At 44.4% G+C, this 21,423-nt stretch overlaps 2 protein-coding genes across 2 annotated transcripts in view; one reads left to right on the top strand and one right to left on the bottom strand.

The window, feature by feature from the left end:
• Window positions 1-21,423, bottom strand: part of T265_10080 (hypothetical protein) — a gene marked incomplete at both ends in the record, with an annotated part of 36,904 nt that overhangs the window by 6,437 nt on the left and 9,044 nt on the right. The window contains one exon of the mRNA XM_009176347.1: window positions 17,547-17,681. Within this exon, the coding sequence (XP_009174611.1) occupies window positions 17,547-17,681 (135 nt within the window). The remainder of the gene's footprint in view (window positions 1-17,546; window positions 17,682-21,423) is intronic.
• T265_10079 (hypothetical protein) overlaps window positions 19,375-21,423 on the top strand; it is a gene marked incomplete at both ends in the record, with an annotated part of 7,262 nt that continues 5,213 nt past the window's right edge. Inside the window, one exon of the mRNA XM_009176348.1 lies at window positions 19,375-19,457. Coding sequence (XP_009174612.1) covers window positions 19,375-19,457 — 83 coding nt within the window. The remainder of the gene's footprint in view (window positions 19,458-21,423) is intronic.

Raw genomic sequence — 21,423 nt, 5'->3', positions numbered from 1 at the left:
GACTCTGAAAAGCTCTGTAGCACGGGATGATTGCTTTTCACCTTTTCAGCCTATTTCTACACGTTCGTCATTGGATTGCGACAGTTTTCATTCACTAACAAACAGCTAATTTACCTATCGTAGGGACGTAACATTCAACCAATAACTTGTTGGATGGGAAGAAGATAATCATGCGTGGAACGGACACCATATTTGTAGAGTTGTGGCAACCGGTAATTGGGCGACCTCACAAAGTAAACCAATACAATCGCCCAATTCGTAATGTTGGAAGATAGGTGACCCAGCCAACTGCTTATGAACAATGCCCCCAATCTTGACCACGAAACATTTTCAAGCCGGGCAAACAGACCGCGACTCCCATGGATCAACAGAGAATCGCTTAGTTCGTAAGAAAACCTGTTCGCCTATGCAAAGGCCACTTTGTGAGTTCCTAACAAAGTATCCGTCTGTAAACTGGATGAACTTATTGCCCCCGCTGCCCCACTAACCATTCGTCCCAGTCTTCCTGTTGCGATTTCCCATTCCACTGGACAAAAGTGTACACCACTCACAGACGTTCCTGCCTGGGACTTTGCATCTGAGTGATATCAACTGGCAACTACAGAATCCCCAAACTATCTGGTATACTTCTGGAGAAATTACATGTTCACAGCGTCCATTCTCTTTCAAATGGCTATGCTGGCTCCATTATTCACTGAGTCTACCATAGCTGTCTCTAGTCAACAGGACAACAGTCCATCCGCTCACTCAGTTTGATAAATCCAACAAACCACAGAAAGGTTAGATACAATGGACAAGATCTCGATCATAACACGAAGGAGAAAAACAATCAAATTCATCAAACGAACTAAAATACACGTACAGGTGCCCAGCCATAAGTCAGGGTACTAATGAAGAGCAGAGGTGACCATGTGGATTCTGTGACTCTGGACGTGTGTTAGTGTTTGCTGTGGGCCTTGTACAGGTCATATAGTGGTTCCAGCTAACAATGCTTTGTTCGACGCTATGGTCCTGCAGGTATCTTGTATTATTCATGTGAGGACAAGGAACAGGAAGGCCACTGAGTACGCCACGGGACCACGTATGTTAACATCGATGCTACTGAGTCGACCGCTTATGAATTTCACGTTAGTTACCAGTATAAAGAAACGGTCTAGAATGCAACAGGTTCTGATGAAACCGAACAGATAGGGCGCCCGCTTCAACGATGATCAAAACAAAAAAAATGGGAAAGACTATTATTGACTATCAGCTTCAGTACAGCAATCAAGGCACCTTTGCCAACAGCCCTCGGCACCATAAAGTCGGGTAGCCATCACTACTTCCAAGTACCGCCGATAAATTTATTTCAAAATGCGTCCCACTTACAACCGGCATGTTCGACAGCAATGCGGACCGACCGAATCTTCATTAAACTTTGATCGCAGGGTGTTCCCACTGCCCATCACGGTGTTTCATTACAGAATGCAATCAAGCGAGGTTTTCATCGACTACGGTATTAAGCACAGTATTCTACTAGAGTCTATCACCAAAATAAAATCCGGATTTTTAGACGCTTCTTTATTCCAAGTACGTTGTATGGCAGTGAATTGTCAGTGCCAACAATGGTGTTGATGATTGATGATGATCCAAGTACTTTGTACATATACGGAATTCGATCATCTGGGTCCAAGAAGCCCAAAACTGAGTTAGTTATGAAGCACAGTGATGTGATGGTATCCGTGTATTCTAAACTGACGTCGATCTGTACCTCGGACTGCACTGATGACAAGTGCTTTCGAAGTACTTTGAGGGGTGAGTTGTAAAGGTATAAGATGTGATCAGAGATGACATTTCAAGCCAAGTTTACGAGGTATATCTGCATAATTCGTCGCGTGATGCGACCCCAGTGAAAAAGGTGTACGATTTCTAGATAAGTTTGAGGCATCTACGTTGGAGCAGAGGTGAGATAGAAGAAATTGACGATATGGATAGACCGGGAACTGAACAGCGACCCAGCAAACTTCTCGAAAAGGGAAAGTAAAGACGACTCCTAATGTTTAGGAACTATAAGTTGGTGTATCATTCGCACGCAGGGAGTAGTAACAGGTGTCTTACACCTGTCGTACAAAAGAGTAATCACCAGACGGAGTGAAAGAGAAGGTAAGAGGCACTAATGAAATCCCAGCGGTCATAGTGGCAGAGTTTTGTTTAACCGCTATTGCAGTGAATCGGGTAACCAGGCTAGTGCCACCAGGCCCCAACTGATTGGTTTAACTCATGGAGAGTCTGCGGTCAAGGCACCCCAACCTGAATAAGATGAGGATCTTTGAGCACATAATTTACTCCAAATGCCTTATTGCGGAGCAGCAGTGGCTAGTTCCGAGTAACCAAGCCAGAAATTGCTAATTTTATTGCACCCTTTATTTGTAGGTCTGTAAAAGTGGATTTATCTGGCCAATTGTTCCTATCCTGAGGTTGTGATCTTCAGAAAGCTTTCAATTATTAGGCCATATAGGCTTCCTTCTATCAAGCACAGTAGACTTAGCATACTCTTTGATGTGTGACTTGTGTGATGAAAATGTGTCATCTAAGTCCCGCGGTCCAAAAATGATCAAGACTGGATCAAAATACACTCGTCTGCATACGAATTTGGTTTTGACCGGAGACTCACTGGGAACCCAGCTAAATATCCCGATTACCATGTTTTCTCAATGTTGGAAATTTAATACTAACGAAGCAATACCGATTTCGTCATCTAATTGATCGATGGGTATAACCGTTTGCGAAACAGATAGTCCGTAGTCGAAGCACCTACGCAGTACTCGGCACTGCAATCCATTTAAATTCCTGGCTTTACATACAGACTCCTTTGGAGTTGATGCTTACACGATGTTAGGAGTGCGACAGGATACAACTCTACGAAAAAGGTTGCAGTGCTTGTTCTGAGATCCAAGGGTTGTTGGTTGTGCGTTTTGAAACACCACATACTAGGTCTCTGGCGACAGGTATATCGGTGGTTAGCTTTTCGACTGTTACCATCCGAAAAGAGCGCTTTCAAAAAAGCAACTGGTAGGTCTAAGTACCTTTTTTTACCTCGTGGTTCAAAGGATTATCAAATGCTAAACAAGGGGCTCGTTTTTCAGGTTTACCCGGGGAATTCAACAGGAATCTACGATGTGAATCGACGTGGGATCAGTATAAAGCCATAACAGCTCGGAGAAAACAAAAATCAGGTTAATCGCAATGTGTCAAACCTTCTAGAAATACTCTGTCAAGTGGACGACATTCTATTTACAAGAACATGATAAAAACGACAAAAAGCGGGGAGGATACACTTGTGAATCAGAGTAGACAGGGGGCTTGAAGCTTTTAGGAGGTCATGCTTCGGCCATATCAAAGGTTTGCTGTATTTCGTGAGGGAGCTATTACTGGCGTTTTAGCTGAAAAAAAGGTTTCCTATGACCAAAAAAGCCATGTTTCAGTATCAGTGAACAGTGAATTATAACCAAACCTACGTTGCATCCCCAGTGCACTTCTTGCAACACTATCCGTGTTCTTTTGGCATAAGCTGTAACCGTTTATCTGTCTTACCGGTATAACACGTATCACAGTCGTTGCAATTGTCTGTAGACACAGCCCATCAGTGATCAAGGTCCCTCAAAAGTACCAAATTTCCCTGTAGCGTGAGCCATTTCGAACGCTCCTCGTCAAATATTCAGAAGTAGTCCCCTTGTAGAATGTTACAACCGTTATCGTTCTGAGTAAACCGCTTACGTTAATTTGGGCATTGTTTGGTATAACCGTTGGTCCGAAGTACACACCCTTTTTCTCTCCTTCAAGAGAGCTGGTTAACAGAGTTGATTACTGAAAAAGACCGAACGGTACTACCTAAATATTACACAGTGGACGTTCAGAGTTGGACGACAACCACCGCGTTGCCTGGTATATCATTATCACCGGAAAACGGAAGAATGTGATAAATACAGCCAAGCCTTGAAGATGATGGCACATCTGGTTAGTTCGGGAGCTGGATAGCTACGCATCAAAGGCGATAGCTTTGATGCACGAGAGCCATTGGCTGCGCGATCGGGCCATTTCTGCTAATGTCACTGGCTGTTGGTGACTGGAGTCCCAGGGTCCCCATCCAAGGGACGGAATGAAGGCTTTTACCACCGGATCTTTGGCAAAATCATACCCAAGCGTAGTTCAGTGGATTCAATATGCTCTGAAAAAATTCATCGAATTGTGCTGCAGGTATTCAGTATACAGTCAAACACTGTTATATTGAAGGTATAGGCCATCTCACTTGCTTAAAAAGAATCAATCTCCCGTGACTTTCCCCTACGACATAACATAGGCTGTCACTTTTGAAATCCGGATGAACAGACTTACCAGACTTCACAATTTGTCTTTAAACATTCGGAAATGGACTAGTACATTAGTTCAAGCTCAACCAGCAGCGAGGCTAGTGAATATAAGATGCAATTAACACCGTCAACCAGATTAAGCTCCTCTAAACTTGTCATCTCTAGTCCCCGAGTAGCCAACAGAATGACGAACTTTCTACTACATCTGGTGTTCACCAGGAAGGGTTAAATTCTGGCCTACAATTCTACGACGTACCTCTAGACCTCTAGACACAGATACCTTCACGAAAATGGGGACCACATCGAACCTTATAAACCATCCATCTGGATAGACCTGAGTCATATTCGTTATTGAAGAAATGTACGAACTTCCTAATAGTGAGCTAGGTGTTCGGCTAATGTATAGGGAATTGATGGCATTTTAGGTCTATGTATTTGAGATAAACTGTGAGAACCGGGATGTGACGATGACTTCTTTCGGAACAATGCAAACCGATTTTTTGTCTTATCCTTCTGTGAAAAACTCAATCTGAGATTAAATCTTAAGCTATCATGCAAGCTCCGAAGCACACTTGTATCCTCCTGTTTATTTACACTATTTCGTTTCAAGATTGTTCACTTTTTTTTGCTACAAACAGTAAACAGGATGTCGGCAGCTTCATAACGGTTCTCCGGGAGGGTTGAACGGCTACGATTAACACGTTGCTTCCGGTCTACCTGAACTGTTATGATTTTGGTGAATAACTTACCTAACGTCAATCAGCACAACACCCAGTGTTCACGCACATTCCATCTAGTTAGGAAGTGCAAACCCTATAACCTGCGCATTAATATATGATTGGCAGTAGACTGTTGAGCCGCACCATCGGTAGTCAATATCTATATGACTGACTTCGTTCCAAAACTGCTCGAAAGCATAAGGGACCTATACTGAGCGCAAACCCAATATTGCTGCATAGCGACACGGGCGAGCAGTCGTGCTCAACGAGTCACCTCTTTAGGTGTTGGGAGGGTGAGGACATTAGGAAATCTGCACTCGAGATTCCGCCCCACAACTAAAGCCAATCCAGGCACTGTACATTTCTATCAACTTTACTGGGGATGGGCAGCAGTTAGCGCCTCACGAAACTCCAAGAAACCCGCGAGCTCCCAGCTAGTAGTTTGGATAAAATCGATCAAACACGAACGGCTGGTCAGCAGCTTGACTGACCACTATCAACAGCTCATAAGTAGCTCAGGAGGAAGATAATTCACACGACTAGCGAATGTTCTATCTGAGAAGTCGTCACTCGAGGAGCCAGTCAATATGTTTGACCACGTGATGTGGATCCCGTGACTGAAGGAAGAGTGGCGCTCTTTCCTGCCTAAATGCGAGCTAATCACACTGCTGAACAGCCGAAAGGCCACATGTTTGAAACTTTCTGGAGTTTTGTGAGATACACACTGCTGATGATTCTCAGTAAGGATGAAACGGCTGTACAATGCTTCTCAACATTCCAGCATCAATTGGCTTCACTTACAGGACAAAACCTCTGTTCAAAACTCCTCTAAATACCTGCCCGGCGTGTCTACGCCTGGGACCAACAGAATGGTGGTGAATAAGTAGAACAGGAGGTGAGCTAAGGGGTAATAAGAAGAGAGTTACAAAACATGCACCAGGAGCTGTTTTTGTTTGCCTGCCCCACGGTATGTAGCGAACAACATTATAATGCAGCACATGACGACCAGAGTGGAATGTGTTATGGTTGTGTGTAGACTGAGATACCACCATGGCGTCAAAACCTAGACAGTCATGTTGAATGAATTCCTCAGACAAAGTCCGACCGGCGACTAACCTCTACAGTAGTACGCTACCAATAGATACGCCAACATTTCTGCTAAAACCGGCAACCCGGAGGACCAGAAAACCGTGTTTCTCAGGCCGCTTACCAACCCGGGCATCGTCCAGTATGGCCCGCTGAGATAAGCAAAGCGTCACGTCGTAACAAGGTTCGAGCTCTACGCGATGAAGGCACCGATACAAATATTGACACATCCTCAACGCGGGTTAGGGTTAGGGATAGCCGCTAGTTGGAGGATATGTGGTGCGTACGGTTGGCTATGCTTATAGCGCTCGATCCTGTGGATGCAATCTGAGTGCTTCTCAAAGTAAAAAAACACCTCTGAGAAGCCTAGATGCGCCACGCCTCAAACAACGTCAACTCACGTCAACTGAACAAATTCATCGTTCACTATTCGCAGCTGCGAAATCGTCTGAGCTAAGCAACTCCTTTCCTTTTCAGAATTTCTTTGAATAACAACTTCCGCGTTTTTATTTTACATTCGTTCTTGATGGCTGTCACCAAGCTCTTGAAACAAACGCGCACGTACAGTATTCACGGGTTAAAAATGAATCGAAGTGGCCAACTTAAAACCAAACGAGGAATTCAATCGATTCACTCGGGAGAAATGCGGTATTGCAGCAAAATGAACCGGCACTGCTGATATGGCAGTACAGAAATATCTGCAAAGCCGGTTCCCAAAGCACCTGATGCGTAACAACCAAGCTTCACAAAGTTGTTCCTCAATTACAGTAAACTCGTAAAGTTACTTCCTACTTAAAGGATAGTCTAATCTGAATCAGTGGTTCCAGCACATGGGCGTATATGATTGCGAAGCGGCTCATGCTGTCGTGTTAGATGGCTTCATAAAATCGTACGGAAATAGCGAATAGAAAAAAAACACGAAATAAGGCGCACAACAGACGACATTCAAATAGTTCTCACAGAGGACTTATCTTCCCCAACCTCAAAATAGCTGCCTGATTTCCGATGTTCTGCCGCATGGGGGGCTTAGTAGGCCTACACAGCCCAAACACAACAGTCAGGCCTCGGCCACCCGAGGTGGAATATCGTGTCCTGTCATACTGAGAAAAAACGGATCACGGTGGGACGCTGGGTAGTAGCATCCAGGACGCTTGCCACTCTTTGAAAGTTTCCGTAAGAGCATGTGGCTATCACTAATTCCCCCTATTGTGGACCATAACACCCGAACGGTGCGCATCTCCCATATTACATAATCACCTGCATAAAGTAGGCGAATTAGTGCGGAAAAAAGTTTCGAGAGTGAAGTGATGGCGAATCAGACAAAATCCACCTGCCTGGAAGTTGTGAACAATCGATCCAGCGAAATGTTAGTCCGCACAGTTGAATGATAGTTTTTTATGAAAAGAGACAATGCGAGGTGGACTTCGAATTGAGAAATTTCAGAATGAATGGCTCCACCCTGTGTTTGAGCAAACATTTGCATAATTTACTATGTTTCGACCATTTCCGTGTGGAAATCACCGTGGCAGTTCAAACTGGATGCAAAACGTTGCTGACAAACGATCACGCAAATGTTAATACAAGATGCAAGAACGAGGTTACAACACGGTGAGAATGGAAGTGGTTTCACACTGTTCAATGTCTTCTTTTCCTCTTCCATTCCCTCTAGTCAGACAATGAGGCGAGCAAAAGGCAAATGCTAAGACAAAATTGCAAGAATACCGTAACCAATAACAGAAACACATCGATACGTAATGATACCATGAAGAAAGGGTATTCTCGATGAGGGAAGACACAGGGTCGAAACCGTGCGATATGACCTAAGGATACTGCTAGATTGCATCAACATGACTATGATCGGATCATTTCGTTGTCGATCGTGCTAGAGTACTGAGATGTTGTGTATTCAGATCTGTGAACATGCGAGTTTGTTACAAAATCACATGGTATTCACATGTTTGTATCAATTGTGGACCGATCGGGTGGAAGGTCTGTTGGGTGTGGATCGACAAATGCCATCTGAAAACCAGACACCTAGCTGCCTAGATTGACAGTTGAGAAGCAACATGATCGTTCATCATCATCGTCATCACCATAATCATTATCATCAAAGTCAGTAACATCAGTGCTGACGCCAATACCTCACTGTCGTACAACCTCATAGTTCACCTAATTGTACTCAAATTCTTAAAGTGAAAAGAAGATAAAAGGATGGATGGGGGAGGGGAGCTAATAGTAGTCTATCGCAAGCACTATCCAGTTAGACAATCTGGAAACTGAAAACAAGAAAGCCACTGACAACCATTTTTTGCAATAACTTGAGTCAAGCGCATTCAGATACACCAACAACACCCAAATTGTTCATAACCCCTTTCACACCCTTCTGTCGAGTCTTACGTTGTCCGCGGTTTCCGCCATTTTAAAGGAGGCATAGGGAAAACACTCGTCTCAATATATGGCGTTCCGGCATACGCAGCAAATGAGCGAGCCGCTAAAGTTGATGGTGCTGGATGTTCTCCACAATCGAACTGGCTGGTGTACCACCAAACACCCCTTTTCTAATTACCTCATTACGAATTCGTTGGAACCACCAGCAACGCTTCTGAGGAATTGGTAGCCAATTACCTCAAGAGGCCCTACGTCATCAGGGGCGAGATGGCTCAAGTGGTTGCAGCGCGAATTTACTGACAGGGAGGTCCGTGTTTCGAACCCGACTTCTCGACTTTTTCGGTCTAAGCTGGGGCAAATTGACAGTATTTCGGCCCTCGTGTTTCCTTCGGGCGGCATGGCAGCTAGGCGCCGGAAGGATGTTACAGCTGAACGACTTCTTTTCTCACCATCTGTCCGCAGATGATGTCATTTTTCGCAACCATGCGACAATACAGCCCTTACCATGGCCCGGTACACGTGATCAATGAGATCCAATAGCACGCCTTTTTGATACCACAAGTGACGTGAATTTTTTCTCACCATCTGTCCGCAAATGATGTCATTTTTCGCAACCATGCGACAATACAGCTCTTACCATGGCCCGGTACATGTGACCCAATGGCACGCCCTTTTGATACCACAAGTGACGCGAATTAACAAACGTGATTCTGGCCTTTGATATTCATGCACTGAATTGATCAGGGACACTTCTACCAGAGCTAATAGAACTACCAAGTTATGTGAAATTCTCCACAACCTCCAGTGGTTTGCCTTGACTTGTAGAAAGTATGTTGAGAGGCCGCACATTAGGGGCTGCTAGGCGCATACCGAAAGGTCAGTTTATTCAACAGAGCCTTGGTCTTCAAAGATGAGAACGATTTCATCTGCGCACTCCAGATCGATAAAGTCCTCACTAGCAGCAACTTGTAAACCGGGGTTTTGAAGATCTTACAACAGCGTTCGCCTCATTAGTTTCTCAGTAAGGAATTTGAACAAGAACGGAGTGGACATCCCTGTCGGACATCACTTTTTGTAGGCAAGCTTTTAGAGAGCTCACCATACACTCTCACACGCCCGGAACATAAGGAGTGGATTATGTCCACAAATTTCTGGGGTGTTTCCTGTTGAGCAAGTGTGGTAGCAACACTGACCGGTCGATAGGATCAAAAGCGCCCTTGGAATCAAGGGATACCAAGATTGTGGGTCATTTCCACACACGGTGTTGCTCTGACACCTGACGGAGTGGCCGTTGTTCACTGAGTTAGCCGAACTAAACGGGAAACAACAACAACAAAAGTATATTAAGAGTGAACGCTGACCGTGAACTGCTATGAAGCCAGTCGTCCAGTTTTTTTCTTCAGAACATGTCAACCCAGTCATTCAGGCTCGGTAAGAGGAACGCCTGAAGAGAGGTTGAGTGTGGTTGGGTGAAGGTTGGCTCATTCAAATTAGGTCTTGTAAAAAGCAGCCCTTCCACAGATTATGCTGCAGTCTGATAGAGACAGGAGTATCTCGAATCAGGCCAAAAATACTCTAACTTTTGTCCGGAACAACAATGAAGTCAAACCGTTCATTACGGAAAACTCAGCAGACATGGTGCTCGATTATGAAAAGGTGCTGTAATCTCCATCCCTTTTCCTCTCTTTTTGTTGTTCCCCCTAATGTTCGTTTTCAGCCAAATGAATTAACGACATTAAGCCAATGGTTTTGATTGACTAAACTGTCTGGGACATCAGCTGTCAGATTAGTCGAGTTAGCAATCACAGTTCGTCGGTCCTGTTTTTACAACCAAGGTACGGTTGATCAGCTAATTTGATCACGCACAACAAGCGTGTTAGTGAGTGTTTGTGGTTACTAAGCGACACAGAACCCAGGATACGAAAAGCGTTTGGTAATTTGACAACACTTGGCCAACAACAAACCAAAATCGAGCAGCCGTCTTTCATTCTACCATCAAAGCTCTCCATTGTGTATAGCTCAAGCAAAATCCGAGCCTCGATTGCCCAATCAGGAAGAATTATTTGTTTCAGTAGGGCAGCTAAAACAATCGGAAATTTAGAAAAAACAAAGATCGAACAATCCCAAGCAAGCAAGGCGCTGTACCGATGAGTGGCGGACAACTAATAAAAACCTAATGAGTTGCACCGGTGTTCTTCTGAAGTGAAACCTTTCTATAGACGTAATACACTACTCATAAGGATGCTGAAAATTTTTCGACAGCCCAGGACCGGTTTCAACCTTCTTGGGGCTCAACAGGTAGACGCAATCCGCGAGTTTCCGTCAAATTGAACCCAAATTGTACGGAATTAGCGAAATACACTCATTTGCAAACAAATTGGGTTTTGAGAGAGGCTCACTCGGAACCCAGCTGAATCACTCGTTTATAATGTCATCATGGATTTCTAGGAACACAAGACTTCGCCTATAGCCAAGCATTTTTAGATCGGTCAAAGACCAATATTTTCGTACCCAATCGATGGGAAAATTTCCTCTTTGAAAGATGGCCAACAGGAACCGGATCGCACACTTCCCCTACTATGAAAATGCACCCCGAGTATGTTTTTACAGCTCTCGAGAATGTGGGATGGAATTTTCCACTTCATCCGAGGTGAATGCTACAGATGCTCAATACTGATGAATATCCCGTTGTTTTCTCAGCATCTGCACGAATCGAGAAGCACAGTGGATCCAGAAAGCTGATGAGATGGAGGCAAGAAACTCTCGGAGCGTGCGTAAACTAGTTTAGCAGATACGCGCAACAGACCCAGGGAAGCCTCTGCTAAACGAAACAATCAATGATGACAATGGTTTTCCGAGAAGTTTGAGAACCATCCGAAAACGATGACTACTCAATCGGTTACAAGCGTTTTCCAACTGATAACAGCATATTCGTAAAAAAAGAGCAGCACCTGAATTGTGGGTTAAACCAGTTCAACTAGCCACCTGCAGTTGCTCAGACGGATGCCCAAGCGACAACGCATCCTTGGATAGTGAATCTAGAACCCTCAACGACTTCAAAAATAGGCGAATACCTTTTGTACCTGACGAGCCCCCACTCGCACTGTTCATTGATGGAGATAAAGTCCTCAGTCGGGGATTGTCTAAATTATTTGCCTCCATTTGGGAAGACAGTGTCCCAACTAAATAAGCTGAGTCAACGATGGTTTTCACCCTTTTTTAAACATTGAGTGCGGCGATCGCATAAAAATTAGCTGAACCATATTCCTTGAAGGTCTTACAAAGGTGCGTGAAGAGGGGATCTGTTGCATACTTCAAAAGGGATTGAAACTTCTATTTCGGTTCACAGCTTCCTGCTCCGCCAACTGTGGTACATCAAAAGGTACGGTAGCCGGAGACAGTTCTCTATGGATACAAGGGAAGATCATTACAACTGTAGTTATAGGGTCATCACAGAAGGCTCAACAAGGTTGAGCTTGAATCTTCGTGACGGGGCAAAAAGCACCGAGCTATAATGTTCGATCCGGATTGGCTGACATTCTGACCAATTAGACCAATCAGTGCATGACCCGCCAGTGAAGTATGAAAACACCAACAAGTAGTGAATCTGGTCTATAACTGGATGGGGATCCCAAGGTATGCTCTCGTTCAGTTTGTGGTCTGCATACGACACATCCGTTCAATCGATGCTGGGTTGTTAAGAGTGGTTGGTCTCCGGACAGGACCCGAGAACAGAAAGCAGGATTCTGATCGGGTAGGGGCTGTAAAGACCACATCATTACACTAGAGTAATGACATGCGAATCGGTGTTCCCTGATTTCAAAAATACGTTTGATTCTGAAAACCAGGTTCGTTTCTTTCAAGACGCTTGCGCAACAGGGTGTACCCCGCAAGTCCGTCAAATACCTGTGGGCACTGCTGTCCCACAAGCAGTGGTGTCCGAGAAGAATATTTACTCTTTCCACTTCTGTTTATTTCTTTACTAATAAGATAATGTGGCGAACATTTGAACGGCTTCAAAACCCCAATGTTCAGATCTCTCCGACTGAGAACCGTTTTGACCTGGAGCATGCAGACATCTTTCTAATTTTCGGGAAAATAGCAGGAACTGCAAGCACCACTTGAAGTGACCAAAGTCAACCAGTACTTTGGCGTGTGCTTCGCGCCCAAAGTGCAGTCATGCTGCCGGACGTAGTCTTTGAACACACCTCCAAAAATTCAAGGAGTAGTCCCGGAGGTTTTGGAACAATATACACATCTTGGAGTTGTTGTAGTGCGACAGACGAAATCAATGCACGAATCTCGCAGGTAAGGGTTGCGTTTGCTGATTTGCCCCACTAGTGTCAAAAATGTATCGCACCGAGCCTTAAAGGACACGCGCATCAACTAGAGTACGGGCCGTATTGTTGTACAACTGCGAGACTTGGCCAATTCGGGTGAATGATCAAAGAAATCTTCAGGCCTTTGACCAGCGATCATTAGAAAGTATGAATGAAGTGCGCTGAAACCAGCGGAACTGCAATGTGATCAGAAGACGGGTTTCGGTAAAGCTCACCTCAAAGAACGCGTCCCGCACTGAAAGCTCATGTGGCTAGGTCATGCCAATTTACCACCGTGTCGAATTCGAAGTGGCGGTAACGTGGAGGTGAACAGAATTTGACATACCAGAAGGGAATGAAGGATATGATTAAAAGTTTAACTGCCGTTAGCGCTGTTCGTCTTCCAGGATCGGGCCCACGTGAACGTCCCTGGCTGGGGACACTGGACAATATGGCGGTTAACCGATGTCAGTGACATCAATGCTATCAGCTTTTGTCCAGACTATCTGAATGAGTGCTCGAGGCGCAGTCACCTCGGCTGTTTGTGGTAGAGTATACCTTGGACATGATCACTGTCCAATTCCTTCCTGTCTAGGCTTGGGCAACCTGGCAGTATCCCAGCCCTCATGCTTCCTTCGGGTGGCATGGCAGCTAGGCACCGGTGGAGTGCTACAACTGAACACTTTCTTCTTTTTTTCTGATATAAGGCCTTATTGAAATGAATTAATACAGTTGTACGGCAGTAAAGCATCAGAGCTCTCATTTGGTGTTGCTGTCAGTGATTATGAGGATGTGGTTTCCCGTCCAAATGAGCCTGAATAAAAACCACTCAACACAGTCGTTCATCACAAAGAGGCATGCTCACATACGAAGCGAAATAGTGGTGCATATCGGGAACGCAAGGACTGTGTTATGGTGAGTTGTTTCACCGTATCCCTCAGGCAGATTACCTTCAACCAGTGCTCCGACTGAAATATTCCAGAGAATGGTACTGCGAGTGTATCCAAGACGTAATCATCGGTCAGGTCAAGTTGAACTATGTACCAGCTGTGCTCATGACCTACTTCCTACAGTGATGGTCAACAAAAAAATCTGGGTCAACGTCATTGATGTGTCCTTGCCTAGGAAGTAAACCAGCCAGTTGGGGGAGTGTTTCCTCTTCGGTTTGGAACAAAATCTGTTTTCTTAAGATGGGGGTGTCATGGGAAGAAAAAATCTGCGTGCGTGGTGCTCCATTGTTAGACGCTCACCGGAATTACCAGTGTTGCATGCGACAGCATCACTCTTGCTAAGATATCAAAGTCCAGATGTTCGCATCATATGGTAGCTGACAGCATCTGGCCAGAGATCAGCACCTTCAGCCTCCGCATAGATTAAACTGGTACAGTGTACGGATAGAAGGTAACAAGCAAGTCAGTCTTAAGCGTGCAAGAAGTGATCGCCCATGTTTGACTGAGGTTGGACACAGTACAAGCCTACGCATTCCAGCAAGCGTTACATTCCAGCTTGCGGACGACGCACGTGACCAAGGAGAGACGAGTGCTAATTTGCTTTGTAACATTGATTTATAACAAAACTGAGGCTTCTAGCCGGCTCGTCCCCCACGAATGGTAGAACCGAAATTGTTGGTGGTGAGATACAAGATGCACGTAACGAGACAACCGGCAAAAGAGCCAACTTGAATTTGAACAAATCCCACAAACCTAAGGTGACGAAACCACCCATACAGATAGGACAACGATGTGCTGGATACGGATACCAAAACAGTGTTTCCTCCTACGGCGAACACCAACCAATAAACAACAGAATCAGTCACTCTGCGAGGATGGTCAGTTTTACTAAACTCGCAGTAATCAAGGAACTATCATGCCGACTATTTTGTATTTTCCATTCACACAACCGAACTTTCCGCCTTACTTGGATTGGCTGGACATCAGTTTATCACAATAAACATAGGTAAAGTCACATCAAGCAACAAGTGAAGCTTGAAAGTTACCACTAGGACGGAGGTGAACAGGATAAAGATGTAGGACTAGGCAGATAACCGACCACTGAAGTCTGAAATATTCCTTTCACCTAGAGACAACCGATTGAAGAGTTTTCAGCAACCGCATAAACGGCATGTTACATCGTGTCAACTGGAACATATGGTGGCCTGGTGCAGCACATTCAATCGAAAAAAAATGAAAAAAAATCATTTGCAGACCAATTCGAGTAGTGCATTACAAAAGACCATCAACTGTAAGAAACGTCACATCTGACATAGTAAATTACCGAAATCATCTCAAGGTATTGCTTGCGATACGGTAATGATATTCCAATAGAGGCGTAATGCCCAAACACGTTGCTCAGTTATTTCAATCTAAGATTCCCTAACTGGGACAGGTCGCTACGGAAGAACAACCAATGCTGCAAAATAAATTCACAAAACATTCCCCTAAATCGGGGGCAAGTTTTGAGAAGACGTGAGAAATCCAGTATCGTCTAAATAAGGTAACCAAACGCTTAGCGGCACAAAAAGATGATGTGATAAATGGGAGTAACCTGCGACAAGGCCATCCACTTTAAAACAGTTCGTGAATCGGGAAACGTAACTTAGAGCAAAGTTCCAAATGTGACCGGCTAATTCCAAGAATCCTTCGAAAGAGTAGCAAGCTGAATCGCTTAATAACGGCTCAGTCGTTTGGATGTTAGCTTATTTGCACTGGCCCAAACCCAAGATGTTCACGCTATGATGAAGCAAACATTCCTTTCTCCCAACACGGCACTGACAAAAATAATAAACCCAGAGGATTTTTTGTTCATCATTATCTGAAAATGCATGGACAAGTTATGCGCGTTTCAGAGAGAAAATTGGTGGTGAGTTAAGGTCATTGTCCTGCTACGAGCGACGACGGGGACCTAAAGCCCAAAAATGAGTAGAACACGCACATACCTGACGTCTCTTTAAGGCACGTTGTGGCACGTGCCAACTATGGTGGAGCCATAGTGTCCCTAGCAAAACTAAACATGCAAACGGAGAGTAAATTTGAGGATTTGACAAACGCTTAAACGTGCTATTCCACGCAGTCATCCAAGTGCGTTTTCAATCTCGGAAAGCTGTGATGATCGGAGACAGTGAAGCGAGGGGGGCACGTTACGCTATTTGATTGTAAACTGGCATATAATTTGAGTAATTGTGGGGGCACACATGGACCGATACCAAAAGTGAAACAGGCTATACTGTACCCGAAGAGTATACGATAACTCACGGATGTTATTCGGTCTACGAAAGCCTATGACGGGCTGTGTCATAAACTAATAGCTCTGCTTTAAGATCGATCGATTAGACTAATACGTGCAAGGACTAAATCACAACAACTGGGCATTGTTTCACTCAGTTCGAAATCCCGAAATGCATCTCATTAGTTCACGTAACTATGATGTGTAAATAGATCCACCCAGTGTTGACACACTAGACAGTAGGTGAACGGTAACAAGTAATAAGTGCGGTACAAGTAACTCAACTTTGATAAGTGAAGCAATTCATGCTGAATACTATGGAATAGGGAAACCTGATAACAATAAACCAAACGGCCTAAAGAAGGATGACAGAGAGGTAAAGAACAAAGAGACTGGTTTCAAAACCACGGAAAAGGTAGCACAGTATCTTTTTCAGGCCATCAGTCCGTAGCCGATTGGTTCTATTTCACATGGGCTCAAGTAGAGAGAATGTTTTGGAATGCAAACAGAAAAGACGTTTCTTCGAAACTAACTACTTTGCACACAACGCCAGATTTTTTCAGATATGAATATGGACCCAGGTCTCAAGTGTGGTTTCTACTGTGGCGACAACGTAATTGTACCTAACCATGACTAGGGTCACGATTATACACGTGCCCGAAATTCTGTCGTACAGCCTGCATAGTCGTGAGTGACGACGGTCAGGTTCGGACATCTGTTTGGCATTTAAGAAGCCTTGTTTATTGGAACAGCTTTTATACTTCCAAGAAAGCATAATCATCATGATCATCCAGAGCATAGTATTGATGTTCGACAATGATGCTTCGCTGCTTTATTGAGAAGAAAAGAATGAAAGTGGATGAGGAGGGAACTCAGTGCTAGTCTACCGCGATCATCCCGAAGTGTCTACACTTCTAGAAACTCATTCAGCCAACCTACATAGGAACTGACAACAAGTACTCCATTGACATCGATTAGCACCCATATTGTGTAGCGCCTCCAACCTTGCAAAGAGGGATCACGCGGACCTCATATTGGAAGGTCAGTCGCACCGACGGTATCCGGACCTTTCGTAATACACTTCATTCCCCACTGCCAGACCAAAGGTTGGCTACCTCTCTGCTACATCACTCTGAACTTAACACGGAAAACAGCACTCCGTTCGGCAAACGGTGATTCGACATGCGCAATAAGTGGCCTAGCCTCACAGCCTTTTGCTTCTGGACAGGCATATTACCTTAAAACAGAGTTGAAAATGCAATAGCCAAATTTCAATAAATGGCAAATTCCAGAAGAGTGTCTCGAATGTTCTGACCAACATATGGCTGATATCTCATCTTTCATCAGATATGATTAATTAGTTGTCTAACCCGAGGAACGCAGCCCACATTTGTATAACACTTGGAACGGACACTAAAGTCTACCAACAAAATACCGGCTGTGAGCGACGTAGTATAACTTACCAAAGCGACAATGGCACACTGTGGTGCCAACAAAGCAGTGCTGAATAGTCCACGAAGGAAGCCGTGGACATCCGAAGCCTTTGGGTTGTTTATAAAATCCGGTTTAGGAATGGCCACCGAGTTTTCGGATGAGCACTGATGAATAGAGAAATGCAGTGAAGACAATTTAGATTTCTACACGGCATCTTTAACAGACTGAATAAACCAACGCACGAAAGTTAAACTAGTCACTTTGCAAACGTAGGCGATAACCTAACAAGCTATAAGCCTTCATGCAAACATTACTCCAAGACCGATTGGGTCTTAAATCTGTTGCAAACTGCCATTCGGTCAGATTCGCTAGAAAAAGTCTGCGCCGTCGAACAGATGTTGCGTGAACGACATGCTAAGTGCGCATTGTTGACAAACAGACAGAGCCTTAACTATCGAACACCATGTCAACAATCTGGTACATGGTAGAAAATCAAGTCACAAATGTGTAAACACCAAACGGGTGAGTGTGCGGATTGCATTGTTCGCGCGTTCGATATCACCGTGTCCTACACGGGTGGTGATACCTTGTCCGTTGCCCGCACGAACTGGTGCAGTGCATGGAGCAGGTCTAAGTAAACAGACTAAATTCAGGGTGACGGGGAGTTAAAGGATACTTTGAATAAATGCAACACCAGAACTGCAAAGCAGAGTGCTACTATACGGCAAAGATGGAGATAATTCATAATCAGGTTGTTTGTGGTGAAAAATCGAGGCACATTTGGAGGGATCAGAGTAGTTCGCAATCAGTCACGTACAAGAATTAAATCTAAACTGTTAGTTACAGTGAAAGAAAGTGGACAGATCAGAACGTCATACGGTTGGAATGTCCACCCATGTTTCAGGTCGAGATAAACCAAAACTGGCACCGTCGAAAAAGTCTACTAAATTTCTATGTAGGCTACATGCATGTTTCAGTCATCAAAAGTTACACGATTCCTAAACGCGATCCGAACTTTGAAATGCACTAAAAAACCAGGAATACCAGGAATCGATGATTATTTTACCACATTATCTGGAGACAAATTCCTCTGCATGAGAAGTGTTATGAGGCAGCGAGTAGAAGATGAGTTCAAATCCCATGTACTGAACAGGCTGTCATGGAGCTACAATAATAGTGGCCAGCGGTAATTGTTAATCGCATGGCGAGCGTCAAACACCGAACCCATCGAATTCCGTCGTACAAAAAGGCACAGCGAGAATGCCTGGCAAAACTCGACCCCAATAGTTACAACATGGGAATAGCGGCCATTTTCCAGAACCTTTGCGGTTACATCCCATTTGAGTCAATACGGTGCTACCCCACTAAGCCGACTATCCCCAATGAAGATCGAAAATGGCCGCTGGCACAGGGCACCGTCATTAGGTGCTACGTTCTTCTGCATCTTCGTACAGATGATGTTGAAACAAGAAGGAAAAAACATTTTTTCCAAGTGTTTTGTTGTCACTTTGAATCAAATAATCATCACGGGTATGTTGCTTAATCCTTAAATCCTTCGATGGGACAGCCAAATCGTACTTGAAGATCGTAATCTCGACCATAAAATCAATACCTTTTTTGGCACGAATGTTATCCGTTTTATAGCTAACTGTGGCACCTTTATTGCTGAAATGTCTACTTCTTCTGAGACCTCTTCATTCCCGTTGAAAGCATCTAGGTTTTCCTCCCCGGAGTGGTCGATACATCCGCATCTAAGCAATGACAAATAAATGAGCATTTGGACCTACAAAACATCGTACATTCCAAGATAATAATAATAATCGTTTAGTTGTAACACCCTTTCGGCGCCTAGCTGCCATGCCACCCGAAGGAAGTAAGAGGGCTGAGATATTGCCAGGTTGCCCAAACCTATACAAGAGAAGCCAAGACGCAGAAGTTAGGTTCGAACCCTGATCTTCCGGTTAGTAAATTAACGCAGAAATGAGTGAGAAAACCACATTTTTGAACACGACATGACGGCGGAGATCTGCACCTTGTTCCAGAATAAACGCACCAAGAAAATGGATTCACGTTAGCCATGTGACCTGGTCATGTCAGTGAGGGCGTCCAGCCATTAAGGGATGGGCTGCTGGCACTCAGACCTCGCAAATTTCCTGCGTTAACACGACTAAGGCCTGTTGTTGCTCTTTTTCCAGATCGTTGGTTGCATGCCTCTCGCTCCTTACAGCCAGAGAAAACTTAATCAGACAGGACGGCATGGGAAAATTGGTTGCTCGACATACGAGGAACTTGACTGGACAGCCTTATGTAAGCCTCATTGGAGTAAACCCTATCTGTTGCTTACGCGCTTTTGTCGCACTACACTATTGCTGAATCGACGTTCAGTGATAGATATGCGACGCCTCGAAGGCATCTACAGTCACAAGCAGGCGTTTCATTTCCGTGCTACACACAACAGCAACCCTTCACTATCGAAAAGTTCTAACATTAGGACACATTGCAAATCCTTCGGTTTGTTACCGTTATGCCTCCTCCATAGGTGTCTTGACTAGACAAAAACCATTAGGGTTTTAGAAATTCCGGTGCTCGTTTCGTCTATATTGGCGTCTACAGAGCTGCAACCTTACCCATACAGTCGGGATAGCTCGGTAGGTAGGGTGCGAAAGTACTAAACCAAAGACCCAGACCTAGCCTGTCGACTGCTCGCCTCGGCTCGGAAGGCCTGGTAAGACCTCATCTCTTCGACCTTCTCCGTGTTGTATAGCAGATACGCACCGAAACACTGCCAAGGCTGAGCTGTTTTTTTTTAAGGTAAAGCCAGTAAGATGATAAACTTTTTGCAACATAGAATATGTGGCATAGATACTTCTCCCGTACAGATCGATATTCGGATGGACTTATACTCCTGGCAGGATTCATTTAACCAGCTCCTGTGCAACGCGAATTTCCCGAATAATCAGCATGGCACTTCCCATAGCTAACTCAGTCCGCAACTCAAATCGATGGTATGGATAAAATACAGACTGCCATGCAATCTGGAACACCTGGATAGATTCTGACCGCACACATCTCGTCTAGCCACGTAGAAACCAGCTGATACGAATTTAAGGCAAAAATATCAATACAGTGTTTAACCATGTCAAGTCACAAACGAATAAGACATCTTGGATGCTGATACTGATTTGTGCGGTGTACCCAAAAGGCCCCCGATCAAACATCGTAAAGGAAGGATATGGGCTTACTGGAGCTTCGCAGAGGAATTCCTGTTACTACAGAACACGATCCACGCCAGATGTTGCTGAGTGTAATCAGTTGTGGAGAAGCTTGTTAGATCCGGAAAGCCGATGAAATGGGATGAGCACAGGACGAAAATACTCGAGGATTGTTTCAGATGACACATACCAAAGGCCCATGAAACCTCAGATAAGTGAAACCACCAAGGGCAATTGATAGTCCATTGATATCCAACAAAAAAAAACTTCGAACGCTGGGCCGAATGGTTCGATAGAAAATTTTACTGACTGGCTGCTACTATTCAGTCGAAATGCAAACTGGCATTGAAGACCTAGAATACAGTGAGAGTATGATGTCAACGTATATTTACACGCACGTCATACTCTTCGAATAGCGTGCGCGCTCAAAACAGCCTAAATAAAGAGTTCAGACTTTATACTAACTTGGAATGGGTGAAACCCGTAATTCGCTTTAGTTTGCATCAACGGATTAACTGTCCTCACTACTTACGTCGGATGTTATTTATCGTGAGATGGAGGACAAATTTTGAGCACTGTCGGTTGAACTAGTTGTTTGGTTAAATGTCGATTGTGCGGGTGTGTGGTCTGCACTCTCATGTCATCATCATCATCATCATCATCATCATCATCATCATCATCATCATCATCATCA

This window comes from Opisthorchis viverrini, assembly GCF_000715545.1.
Source record: "Opisthorchis viverrini unplaced genomic scaffold opera_v5_335, whole genome shotgun sequence".
Classification (NCBI taxonomy): domain Eukaryota; kingdom Metazoa; phylum Platyhelminthes; class Trematoda; order Opisthorchiida; family Opisthorchiidae; genus Opisthorchis; species Opisthorchis viverrini.
Note: the sequence above shows the minus strand (reverse complement) of the source record. Positions and strands in the feature narration are given on the sequence as shown.